Consider the following 13,197-nt stretch of genomic DNA (forward strand, 5'->3'; position numbering starts at 1 on the left):
TTTTTCAAATATCCCCCAAGCAACCAAACATATGCTGAGACTCAATCAGTGCACGCAGCAGGCCACTCTCACCCTGAAAGCCTTGGCAAGTGCTGGCATTCAACTCTATTCTAAACCAATTACCTCAGAAATCCCTTTTTAAGGCCTATTTGAAGTTCCTCATTTAATTTGTTTAAAAATTATGGGTTTTGACTGGACATTCTGTGGAGTCTGTGCTTATTATGAAGAAATTTACCTCATTCTTTCTAAAGACTGATTGGGGCACCAAACATAAGGTATCAAAAATTCCTGTCACATTGGGTCCTCTGAGGAGTCTGTGCATTTTAATTCCTTTTCTGAAAAAGGTTTACCTCCAGAAAATCTCTTCTGAAGCCTGTTTGAGGCTCCTATTTGAATATGGTGGAAATGCAGCAGGCTTCTCCGTTGCGCTCACAGGCAAGAAATGTGCCATCAAACAAAGAAAATGGTCTTGTACTAGAGGCCAGGACTGTCTTTTCAGCAAGGCACTGCACAGCTGCAGTTTTTCTTCTGAGAAGGTTTTGATGAAGAGCCAAATCCCTCTTAGCCAGTCAGGTTGCTTTAGGAATGGAATTTGGAGGGAGCCATCTTCTCTGGCCCTGAAAGGACGGTTCTGAAATTCTTCCTGGGGAAGGAATGGCTTAACTTATTCTAGGATAAGAATTGTCTCACCTTGAAGAGGGGACATCAGTAAGAAACACTCTATGAAGAGCAGCCCAAAAAGGAAGAGGTACAGGAAGGCTCCGAAGAACCCAGTTAAGGGCCAGATAGAGCCTCACTTCACAGGGTCAGAAGGGCAAGAACTACAGTTGAGAGCCACCAGCCCAGCACATATTTCTTAAAGACTTTAGAAACCCTGATACAGTTCTTCCCCAGGAATATCTTGGGTCCACAAGCAGTAGAACCCATCTAGACCCAAGGAGTTCTTGTGATCAGTAGTTATGCGTACTGTTAATAGTGTTATGCCCTAGTGGTGTTCAGAGTTCAGTGGTGTTTAATGTAAACAGTCTAATTACTCAATGTGTTTTCACTGAGTGTAAAAGTTCTTTTTAATGTCTCTTCTGGGCATCATTCTTGGGTGAATGCCCACAAGGCAAATCACTTGACAACCTTGACTCTGTGTAATTTCAGAATCAGTTTAACTTATTAATCGCCAAAAAAAAACTCTACAAAATATTTCTCATTAATAAATTAGTTGATAGTGTGGTTTTTTTGGGGGGGTGGGGGATTTTTTTACTGGCCAAACTTCAGCCTGAAATAAACATTAATGTCCAAGTGATATTAAGCTGCTATAACATATTCATGAGTTACCCAATACTGACTCCATTAATGCAAACATAACTTTCCTGTTTCCTTTACTGTTTCTTGGAACTGAACAACATCTGAAATCTGAGGTTTCAGAGTAGCAGCCGTATTGGTCTGTATTCACAAAAAGAAAAGGATAACAAATTTATTTGAGCATAAGCTTTTGTGAGCTACAGCTCCACTTCATTGGTGAAGTGAGCTGTAGCTCATGAAAGCTTATGCTCAAATTTTAGTCTCTAAGATGCCACAAGTGCTGCTTTCCTTTTTGAAATCTGAGGGTGAGGATCTCAGCCAGAGATCAAGCAATGGAATTAACATAGTTTGCTGTTTCTACCTCAGCACTTCTTTTCAGTGAGACTCAGAATCTCAAGAGCAAGAGAGGGAAGAGAGAGGTTACCAGTGCCAGCAGTAAGTCTTCTATAACTCTGCTTTTGGCCTTTTCTGTTTGTTTTCTTGAAGGTCTTGCTGCCTGAATGGCTGCATTCCTTGGTCTAGGCAAGAGCATGAATATATTTCTCTTATACAGTGTGTGAAAATTCCTTTCCCCCCCAAGATATAGCCTCAAGGAGACATCCTGTAACTTCCAGCAGAGGTATGGTTTTGTGGCTTTATTCCACACAAATCATGCTACAAGTCCAATTCATATCAATGACAGCTATTTTAGATCATCCTCAAATGTTACCAAACACATTCCCATTGTATCTCACCTTGAAAAAGATGCAGCTAGCTATCTGTCCTTTCTGCTGACCCTGTGACACTGCCATGCAGCAAAAACAGTTTCACTTCTGCATCTATGCTTGCTGTGTTTAGCAGGGCTGTGAATGCCAGGAATGCAGCAGTCAGATCCTGGTATTGAGAAAATGCATCCTATCAATCAAAGGAGACACCAGCTACTTAAGCAGTAGTGTTGACAGGCTCCCTTATTGGCAGAGGTGAAAGTAAGCCGGTACAGCATATCGGCAAGAGCTGGTACGCTGTGCCAGACTGGACCAGCTTCCCCAGGCTGGCAATTTAAAGGGCCTGGGGCTCCCTGCAGTGGCCAGAGCCCTGGGCTCTTTAAATTGCCACCCAAGCCCTGCTGCCGGAGCCCTGGGGTAGTGGCAGCAGGGCTCCAGTGGTGACTTAAAGGGCCAGGGTCTCCCAGCCACTGCTACTGCAGCGGAGCCCCAGGCCCTTCAAATCTCCGAGGCTCAGGCTAGTGGTGGCAGCCAGGAGCCCCTGGGGCTCCGTCGGCGATTTAAAGGGCCCATAGCTCTGCTGCAGTAGTGGCAGCTTGAGCTCCGGGTCCTTTAAATCATCCCTGCAGCTGGTAGCTCCAGGAGTGATTTAAAGGGCTGGGGCTCCCAACTGCTGCTAGTGCAGCTGGAGCTTGGGGGGCCTTTAAAGGCCCTGCCTCTTCTGGTTGAGGCCATGCCCCCTGCTCAGGACTCAGGTGTACCAGTAAATCCTTTAAGTTATTTTCACCCCTGCTTACTGGTGAAAGTGATGTCCATAATCCAAAGAAGAGGCTCCATTGCAGGAAAAGTAGGTGAAGTGCATCCTCCTGAGGTTTTGTGAGGGTAAATTGATCAACGCCTGTGAGGTGCTCCGATACCAAAGTGATGGCAGCCATATAAATAACTAATGACATAGTTGTGGACAAACTAATATCTTGTTTGCAAGGAAAAAATAAGTACATAGGCAGTGAAGAATGTCATTAATGCTGTTTGTCTTAGTATTTAGCAAGTCTATCTTTGTACACTAATTTACATAGTGTTGCATACAACCACCTTACAGTGTGACCCTTTTGATAAATAAGCAAAGAAGATGGCATTACAAAGATATTTTAGAAAAACTGTCCTTGATATTCAGCCTTGGAGAAAGAGAATGTCACCAGATCTGTTCTGTTTTGCTGTCTAATTCTTATAGATTTGGCATATTTTTCACCACCCTGAGCTAGTCTGGAAGTCCAGGAACAATAAATGCTTGACTCTTAAGTTTAACTCTGTTGATCTCCTCATTATCCACACTCCCTGTTCTCAAACAGTTTTCCGGAGTATGTTTAGGATATAAATATTTACTAAGTCCAACTTCCTTCTTGAAGAATTAACCTATGATAACTGCTTTGAGGAACCCAAAAAATAAATGACAAACTAATGTGTATATAGTGCAATACAATATTTTGAGGGGAAATTCTTCCTGTCCCAGTTGGTAATCAGTTTATATTCTGCTTCATCTGGATTTAATAGCCTTGTAGATTTGATTATTGCTAGTAAAACAATAGATGCTACCTGTTTATACTATTTTGAAAATTGTATTCCTTTAAGAGTAGCAGCCATGTTAGTCTGTATTCACAAAAAAGAAAAGGAGTACTTGTGGCACCTTAGACTAAAATTTATTTGAGCATAAGCTTTAATGAGCTACAACTCATTCATTGGATGCATTCAGTTTTTCCACCGAATGCATCCGCTGAAGTGAGCTGTAGCTCACGAAAGCTTATACTCAAATTTGTTAGTCTCTAAGGTGCCACAAGTACTCCTTTTTCTTTATTCCTTTAAGGTAAGCCATCCACTAAGGACCTGATCCAAAACCCATTGGAATCAATGAAACTATTTTTGACTTCTTTGGGCTTTAATTCAGACCCTAAGTTTCCAAATATTTTAAACTTTCTCACATAAAATATCACGAATGCAGTAAAATAGAACAGGAAATTATTCTCACTGATGGTTTTTATTCCTAAATTAAAAGGTGATTGTCATTGTTTTATGGTTTGTATTTCTCATTGCCTCTCCAAATGTCTTATCCAAGACTTTTTTTTGCACATGAACACACTCTATATTAAACCCAAGTGTGCACTTTATGATTCAAAGCTAACCCTAGTGCTTCAGAAAAGTCAATAGTAGATATAACAAGTAGCTTATAAACCTTATCTTGGCTTACTATATTTAAGCCCATGTGTAGGCTTTTTTAACTTGGATAAATACTTTTCAGAAAGTATTTAAACTTATATTAGCCAAACTTTCACTTGAGTAGAAGGTTATAGATCTATACAATTCCTTGTATAGATAAATTCTCCAACTCTGTTTGAAAACTTGCAATAACTAGTATCTGAAGAAGCAGAAAGTTCAGTTCATGGTAGCTTTTGATTCAGGTGAAATGTCTCGTTACAATGAAGAAGAAATTAGGTGTTATCAGTAGGGATAACTCTTCATGGTGAATGCCCTAGTGCAAACAAATGTACCTAGGAGTATAACAATTAGGGTTGGAACAGGACTTTGCAGGTCATCTATTCAGTTGTCCACTGGGTGGCAGGATTGAGTTAAATCAAATTCTGCTCTACATTACTCTAGCATAAATCCACAGTAAATGACTGCAACTGAGTTACTCTGGACTTAAAAACATGTAACTCTTATGTAGCATATGTAACACGTAAGCTCCCGTGTAATTCTTTCCCTTAGCATTGCTCAGCAGCTACTGGGCACAATGCAGAATTGAATCTTCTGCATCCTAACTTTCCTCTGGGAAAGTTTGCATCTAGTTTCAAAATTGTCAACTGGCCCTTTTGTCTATAAATGGTGGAAACAAATTCCCAATTTCTGGAGGAGTTTGGATCCAAATCTGGAGCTGAATTTAGAGTTTGAATAATATGTATTAAACCTAAATTCCAGCTGCATTCAAAATCCATTATTCTAGGTTCAATGTTTACTAAGAATAAACATCCTCTGTAACAGCCTTCTACTTTCTTTGCCTACAGACAGTTATAGCTGTGACCCAATTCAGCTTTATATGTTTATAAATAAATGTTTGTTTATATATAAGCTTTATATAATGTTTGACAAATATATTCTGAGTTTATTTTACTGCCAAGTGAATAAAGGTATTGGTTATAAACTGCTGCAATGTAATATAATCTCAATGAAGACTATACAGTAGGGTTTATTATTGTTTATTAGTTGTATTACCACAGTGCCAGGAGACCTTGTCATGGAGTAGAACCCTATTGCACAAGGTACCATGCAAACACAAAAGAAAAAGATGCTCCCTGCCTTATGAAGTATTAGACAAGAGACAACAGATGGATACAGGAAGACCATAGGGAACAAGGAAACAATGTACCCCCTAGGCTGGGAGAATCATGGCTACCCTTCACAAGAGAAATCAAAGGGTGGTGGTGGTTAGTGACTCCTTCTAAAGGGGACAGAGTCATCCATCTGTATGCCTGACCTGGTAGGCTGGGAGGTGTGCTAACCCAGTGAGGTGGCTTTAAACTAGGTCCGACAGGCAGGAGGCAAAAGCCCACAGGTGAGTCCAAAACAGAGACCTGGGAGAAAGGTCAGAATCTAGGGCAAACACTGAAAATTGCAGCATGAACAAAAAGAAAATTATAGTGGAGAAATCTAATAAACATTTTAGATGTCTGTATACTAATGCAGGAAGTATGGGGAATAAACAGGAAGAAGTAGAAATACTAATGAATAATCACAAATACCTAGGGCCCTACCAAATTCATGGCCATGAAAACAGTGTCATGGACTGTAAAATCTGGTGTGTTCCCTCCCTCCCCCCCACAAAATATGGTCTTTTGTATGTTTTCCCCCTATACAGGGGGAGTCCAGCATTTCTCAAGGTGGGGATCCTGTCCCAAAAGGGAGTTGCAGGGGGAGTCAGTTATTTTTTAAAAAGAAAAGGAGTACTTGTGGCACCTTAGAGACTAACAAATTTATTAGAGCATAAGCTTTCGTGAGCTACAGCTCACTTCACAGAAATGCATCCGATGAAGTGAGCTGTAGCTCACGAAAGCTTATGCTCTAATAAATTTGTTAGTCTCTAAGGTGCCACAAGTACTCCTTTTCTTTTTGCGAATACAGACTAACACGGCTGCTACTCTGAAACCTGTAGTTATTTTTTAAGGGGAGTGGGGAATTGCCACCCTTATTTCTGCACTGCCTTCAGTGCTGGGTGTCTGGAGAGTGGAAGCTGTGTGACAGCGCCAGCTCTGAAGGCAGCGCCCCAGCAGCAAAGCAGAAGTAAAGGTAGCAACACCATACCATGCCATCCTTACTTCTGCACTGCTGATGGCGGTGGCTCTGTCATCAGAGCTAGGCTCCCTGGCAACAGCCACTGCTCTCCAGCTGTCCAGCTCTGAAGACAGCACTGCCACCAGCAGCAACATAGAAGTAAGGGTAGCAGTACCGCAACCTCCCTTACAAGAACCTTGTGACTCCAACCCCCACAACTCCTTTTTGGGTCAGGACCCCTACAATTACAACACCATGAACTTTCAGATTTAAATAGCTCAAATCACAAAATTTACTATGTTAAAAATCCTATGACTGTGAAATTGACTAAACTGGACCATGAATTTGGTAGGGCCCGATAAAGACAACATAATTGGCATCATGGAGACTTAGTGAAATAATTCCAATGATGGAATATTGGCATAGAAGGGTACAGCTAGTTCAGGAAGGATGGGCTGGGAAAAAAGGGAGGAGATGTTGCCTTGTATATCAAAGATGTATATGATTTCACTGAGGTTGAGACAAAAGTGGGAGGCAGACCTCTTGCTAGTCTCAGGATAAGGATAAAGGGGGGAAGGGTGATGTCATGGTAGGGGTCTATTATAGACTAGATAACCAGGAAAAGGGGGTGGATGAGACTTTAAAAAAAAAAAAACTAATAAAATGGATGGTGATGGGACTTCAACCCAACAGATGTCTGGTTTGAAAATAATACAGCAGGGCATAAATTATTCAGCAAGTTCTTGGTATGCACTGGAGACAGCTCATTATTACAGAAGGTGGAGAAAGACTATGGAAGAGGCTATTTTGGATTTGATGCTGACAAACTGGGAGGAAGTAATTAAGAATCTGAAGGTGAAAGGCAGCTTGGGTGAAAGTAGAATGAAATGGTAGAGTTAATGATTCTAAAGAATTGTAGGAGGGGAAAACAGCAGAATAAAGACAAAGGTCTTAAAGAAGGTAGAGTTTATTACTCAGAAAATTGTTAGTTAAGAGTCCCTGGGAAGCAAGTCTGAGGGGGGGAAAAAGAGTTCAGAAGAGTTGGTAGTTTTTTAAAGGGACACTTTTAAAAGCACGAACAAACTGTACCAATGCAGAGGAAGGTAGGAAGCCTGGCTTAACCAGGAGATCTTTAATTCTTTTTTGAGTTTTGGGTCATTGTACAAGAATAGGAAAATAGGTCAAATTACAAAGGATGAATATTAAAAAAAAAAAAAAACCCCACAAGCATGTAGGAACAAAATTAGAAAGGTAAAGGCACAAAATTAGATTAAACTAGCTAGAATAAGAAAACATTTTGTAAATACATAGGAAACGAGGAAGACTAGGGACAAGTTAGGCTCACTTTTAAATGAGGGAAAGATGACAACAGAAAATGCAGCAATGGCCAAAGTATTAAATGCCTTTTTTTGTTTTGGCTTTCACCAAAAAGTTAGCAATGATGAGCTGGCTAACATAGAGAACAGCGTAAATGGGATAGGCTCTGAGGCTAAAGTAGGAAAAGAATGTGTTAACAATTACTTTGACAAGTTAGATGTCTTCAAGTCTCAGGACTTGATGAAGTATATCCTAGAATACTTAAGGAACTGGCTGAAGATATCTCTGAGCCATTAGCAATTATCTTTGAGAACTCATGGAGGACAAAAGAGGTACCTGAGGACAGGAAAAGGGCAAATATAGTACCTATCTATAAAAAGGCAAAGACAATCCAGGGAATTATCACTCATCTTAACTTTGGTCCTGGGAAAGATAATGGAGCAAATAATCTGTAAGCACCTAGAAGATTATTAACAGTCAATATAGATTTGTCAAGAACAAACCATGTCAAACCAAGTTGTAGCCTTCTTTGACAGAGTAATAAGCCTTGCAGATAAATGCTACTGCTTTCCCCCATCAGTGGCTCACAATTGAGCTGGAAGGGCATTTTGAGTGGGGTCCTGCAAGAATTTGTCCTGGGTCTGGTTCTAATCAATATCTTTGTAAATGAATTAGACGGTGGCAGAAAGGGTACATATGTAAAATTTGTGGACGATACCAAGCTGGGAAGGGTTGCAAACACTTTGGAAGACAGGAATAAAATTCAAAATCTTGACAAACTGGAGAAATGGTCTGAATTAAATAGGATGAAATTCAATGAGGACAGATGGAAAGTACTACACTTAGGAAGAAATAATCAATTGCACAAATACAAAATGGAAAATGACTGGCTAGGAAGGAGTACTGCAGAAAAGGATCTGGGGATTATAGTGGATCACAAATGAAATATGGGTCAACAATATAATTTTGTTGGGGGGGGGAACCAAACATCATTTTGGGATTTATCAGTGGGAATGTTGTAAGCAAGACACAAGAAGTAATTCTTCTGCTCTGCTCGGTACTGATAAGACCTCAGCTGGAAGGATGTGGACAAATTGGAGAAAATCCTGAGGAGCGCAACAACAATGATTAAATGAAAGCCCTGGGGGAGTGGCAAAAGGAGGATGGGGAGGGGAAATATTACCAAGTATGCTTCTGCAACTGCCCCGCCAGCTACCTGGAGTTTGTCTTCATTCCCACTTATAGAGGAAAAGAGTAAGCAGCCAGGCTGTACCAATGGATGCCTGTAGAGGGGGGGGGTATCTCAGGAGTGGAGTAGCTCACAGGTGCTTTTGCAGCAGACCCTGCCAGGTAGCTGGGGTTCATTGTCACTCCCAGTTCAGGGGGAAGAGTAAGGGTATGTCTACACTGACTTTTAAAACCCATAGCAGTGACTCTGAGTCTGGGTCCAGAGACTCAGGTTTGTGCTACAATGCTAAAAACAGGTTTCAGAGTAGCAACCGTGTTAGTCTGTATTCGCAAAAAGAAAAGGAGTACTTGTGGCACCTTAGAGACTAACAAATTTATTAGAGCATAAGCTTTCGTGAGCTACAGCTCACTTCATCAGAAGTGAGCTGTAGCTCACGAAAGCTTATGCTCTAATAAATTTGTTAGTCTCTAAGGTGCCACAAGTACTCCTTTTCTTAATGCTAAAAACAGAAATGTAGACATTCAGGCTCAGCCCATGAGGCCTGGGCTCCAGCCCAAGTCACAATGTCTATCTTGCTGTTTATAGCGCCCAGCCCTTCTCTGTAGACCCAGGCTCTGAGAGCCCTGCAGGTTTTGCTGACTTATTCTGAGTGGCCTGGCTGTGCCACTGAACGCTATGGTCATGGGCTGTGTTTTAAAAAAAATTAGTAGAAAGCATTGCATGTCTGCTCTTTGAGAGACCTGCAGTGTGTATTCCATTGTTCTAGCCAAACAGTTGCACATGGATATTTTATTAAAACTATTTTCTTTAGATTTGTGGTCCACCCCAAGTATTCATTTAAAGATGTATATTAAAAAGGATCCTTTCACTATTCCTGACTTTTTTTTTTTTTCTTCCACATAATAAAGAATCGGACCCACATTTCTTCTCCTTGTTGCGTTACTGGGGTTATTCCAAAAAGAACACACTGCTCTGGGAACCCAGAGCACACTGATAAAGTCAAGAGATCTATATTGTACATTTTAAATAGAAATTCAGAACAACTTCTTTTATCATGGTTCTAGATTATTGGGAAGGAATGAAGGTCTCTTTGTAATGCAGTTATTGAGTCTTGTTACTAGTTTTGATAAGTTTCTTATCTTTTCATTCCCTGAGCCAATAGGTCGGGCCACTCAAGTTTTTGTAATGTATAGGAGCAATTAAACACTAGGCAATTCTCTTGTACTACTTTCACAGATAATTTAATTTTTATTTGCTTCTTCTGAGTGTAAACAATTAGTAACATGTGATAAGTGTTCTAAAATGCTTTGTTTAAAGGTTATAACAGTTTTCCTAATTATATTTTGCTGGAAATGCTTTGCCTCTATTGTAGAGTGACTGTGATTTTGAAGGGAGATCTTTTGTACGCTTTTCTTCTGTGTCACATGGACACAATATTAAGTCAATAGAGTTTGAGGAAAGAGACCGATCTTTGAACCTGTTGATAGTGGACAACTATATTTTTTGAGAGCTTTGTCATTTTGCATTTATACTTTTTTTTTTTTTCCCCCCTTTATGCCTGCTGCACCAAACTTGGCTACTCCTTTTGGTACACATCATAGAAATACAACTAAAACAGAAATTCCTACTGTTTTTTCTTTCTGAAGCTCTTGCTGGCTCATACAGCAGTGCTGCAAAATTTCAGCATTCAGAATAGAATCGAGGAAATACTATAAAGAGATGGAATTTGACACAGACCACTGTATTAGGATGAATGATGGGAACAAAATTCCTGCAGTGGGATTTGGTACCTATTCCCCTGATGCAGTAAGTAAATCTTTCATGGATTTCTTTGTCCTTAACCTGTTTAACATTGCTGGGCATGGCTATAACCATTACCTGTAGCACTCCAGAAAGGGCTGCAAGATTAGATCCCTGTATATCTAATTTATAAAACTATTGACAATGTCTGAAAAGTGCTTTGTGGGTTTGAGTGAAAGATGATGCCTGTATACAAGTGTAAGAATATCATCATTCTGTAAGAAATTTTTTATTTGAGCAAATCTCATGCTGATTCATGACTCCTTGACCTAGCTTTGCCAAAACACCTGATCAATAGCAACCCCAACCACTCACACCTTGAAGTGAGCTGTAGCTCACGAAAGCTTATGCTCAAATAAATATTAGTCTCTAAGGTGCCACAAGTACTCCTTTTCTTTTTACCTTGAACCCCGACATGCATCTGTCAATCCACCAATGTCCTGACCTCCAGCACCCAGGTATGCTAGTCCAGAGTCACTATGTAACTACCTGCACACCTTTGCCCTGACCTACAGCACTCCCTTTTCCAGTTTTCAGCCCATATGTCTCTGCCAATGCATTTTGATCCCAACTTGAGTTAAATGGAAACCAGTTTCCTTTAAAGAGAAATTAGTTATTTTTAGCCCTTGTAGTGCTGCTTACTGAATTACACTGAGGGAAGGAAAATGAGTATATTTCCTTTTTTCTCCCTTCTCAACAGTCCTGCTAATTGCTGATCCCAGTGTGGAGGGGACTGGTCTAGTGGTCAGAGCAGGGGATTTAGAGTCAGAAGATCTGATTCTGCCTCTGAGTCACTTATGTAACCTTTGGGCACCTTACTTGATTCTGTGTGTTTTAGTTTCCCCATTCTCTAAAATGATGATAAATACCTGAATGAACCTTTCTGGACTTAGTTCGTAAGGATAAAATTTTCAAAAGCACCTAAATGACTTAGAAGCCTACATCTCATTGAAAGACATTTGGAAATGGCACTGCTTTTGAAGATTTTATCCTAAGAGTTTGTAAAATTGCATTGGGCCTCTCAGATGGAAGGTGCTAAAAAGTTATTAAATTCTATAGTCTTTACACATTTTTTCACTCCTTATTCCTATCCATGACTCAGGGAGAATTAAGCCTGACTAAATACTGTGTTTATACCCTCGCAAGGGTCCCTCTGAAGAGGACAGTTGCATGTGGTTCTATTTCCTTCTACCTGGTACATATAGGCCTTGTGGCACCATGACATGTATATTGTCCTAGGAATAAAGGTGAAGCATAGACATTTTCTGTAAAGCTCAGTGACTCAGCTCTTTCCAGTGGGTCCTACTAATCAGCAGGACTGATACAATCTTTCTTCTTGTTGTGAAAGAATTAAGAGAGCTCTCATTTCTGTGGCTTTGTAGTAGGCTGCTCTGGCCTGGCCTTGACTCGCTGTTTGGCGAGATAAGCGACTGTTATGGAAAAGGCCTGGAGTTAGCAAAATTTTGTGTAAACATGTTATCGCAAGTGAAGGTTAGGTCTAAATGCAACAATAATGGGCTTTTACTCATTGGCTGAAGAACCCTGTGCACGAGGACAATGGAACCTACTGATTTGTGGAGGGGTTCGGGCACAAGGGCTGCATGGATCACCTACTCATATAATATATGGTGTGTAGACAATGCATAGGGTCCCCCTCTGACTAGCAGGGGGGCACCACGCTCAAGCGTAATAAACAGAAACTTTGCAAAGACTGATCAGTTGTAACTCACTTATGTGCCTCAGCCTAGACCAGTTTGTACGTGACCCATGTGGCATAATTCACTACTCAAAAGGTAGCGTGGTCTCTGTGGTATAATTCGTAACAGTTTTGGCACCCCAGATGGGACTCTAGGTTCGCCCTAATAAGCAAGGCTGCACTCCTCTCAGATAGCTCCAGCCAGCACAAGGTGAGTTCACCTTTTGAGAACTCCGAGGAGGGGGGAGGTTGTCGCTTAGGCAATAAGGTGGCACATTTGATGCTCTTTTGGTAGCCCATTCCATTATGGGCTCTGGATAGAGTACAGGTAGGGGAACCCCTTAGGCAAAAATTCTTGAAAACTGGAAACATATTTCTGGTACCCATGGGTTAGGTAAAAGACAAATGGTACCTTTTTGTGTAAAAAAGAGTGGCTGGCATTAACAACTCAAACATCGTTTGAGTGGCCACCGAATGGATCTTTTGCCGGGGACAAATTAACGGCCTTAAGAAAAAAAAATTAGAGGACGAAGTTCCAGCTCAGATGGATTACTGGTATGTGTGGGACAACTGGGCTTATGTGCATGCGAAGGGACGTCCCCTCACTTCCTCTTTCTCTTACCTGTCTCGGGTCTTCTGCCCCATCCCCATCCTGTGCTATGCTGTCTGCCTCTGCCCCTCCTCCGGCTTACCCTTGCCTTTCTGATGCATGTCTTTTGCCCCCTTGCTTGCCACCCCCCAACTCGTTTGAACCTACTATCGACCCACCGCCAGCCCTTCAAGCTCCTCTTGTTCAACAACCCCTTGTTACCCATAACACAGACGGTGCTGAGCAGATCAGTTTGGGCCAGGGAACCTAGTGATTTGGCAGCAAC

At 41.1% G+C, this 13,197-nt stretch overlaps 1 protein-coding gene across 3 annotated transcripts in view; it reads left to right on the plus strand.

Moving 5' to 3' along the window:
• Window positions 1–13,197, plus strand: part of LOC119843778 (aldo-keto reductase family 1 member C3-like) — a 47,320-nt gene that overhangs the window by 10,673 nt on the left and 23,450 nt on the right. The window contains exons 1-2 of one of the 3 annotated variants that reach the window (XM_043517473.1): window positions 8,852–8,987; window positions 10,473–10,632. The exons of the other annotated variants lie outside the window; for them this stretch is intronic. Coding sequence (XP_043373408.1) covers window positions 10,546–10,632 — 87 coding nt within the window. The 5' untranslated portion in view covers window positions 8,852–8,987; window positions 10,473–10,545. Of the gene's footprint in view, window positions 1–8,851; window positions 8,988–10,472; window positions 10,633–13,197 lie in introns of those variants that run through there. 3 annotated transcript variants of the gene reach the window in all.

Source organism: Dermochelys coriacea, chromosome 1 (genome assembly GCF_009764565.3).
Source record: "Dermochelys coriacea isolate rDerCor1 chromosome 1, rDerCor1.pri.v4, whole genome shotgun sequence".
NCBI classification, from domain to species: Eukaryota; Metazoa; Chordata; order Testudines; family Dermochelyidae; genus Dermochelys; species Dermochelys coriacea.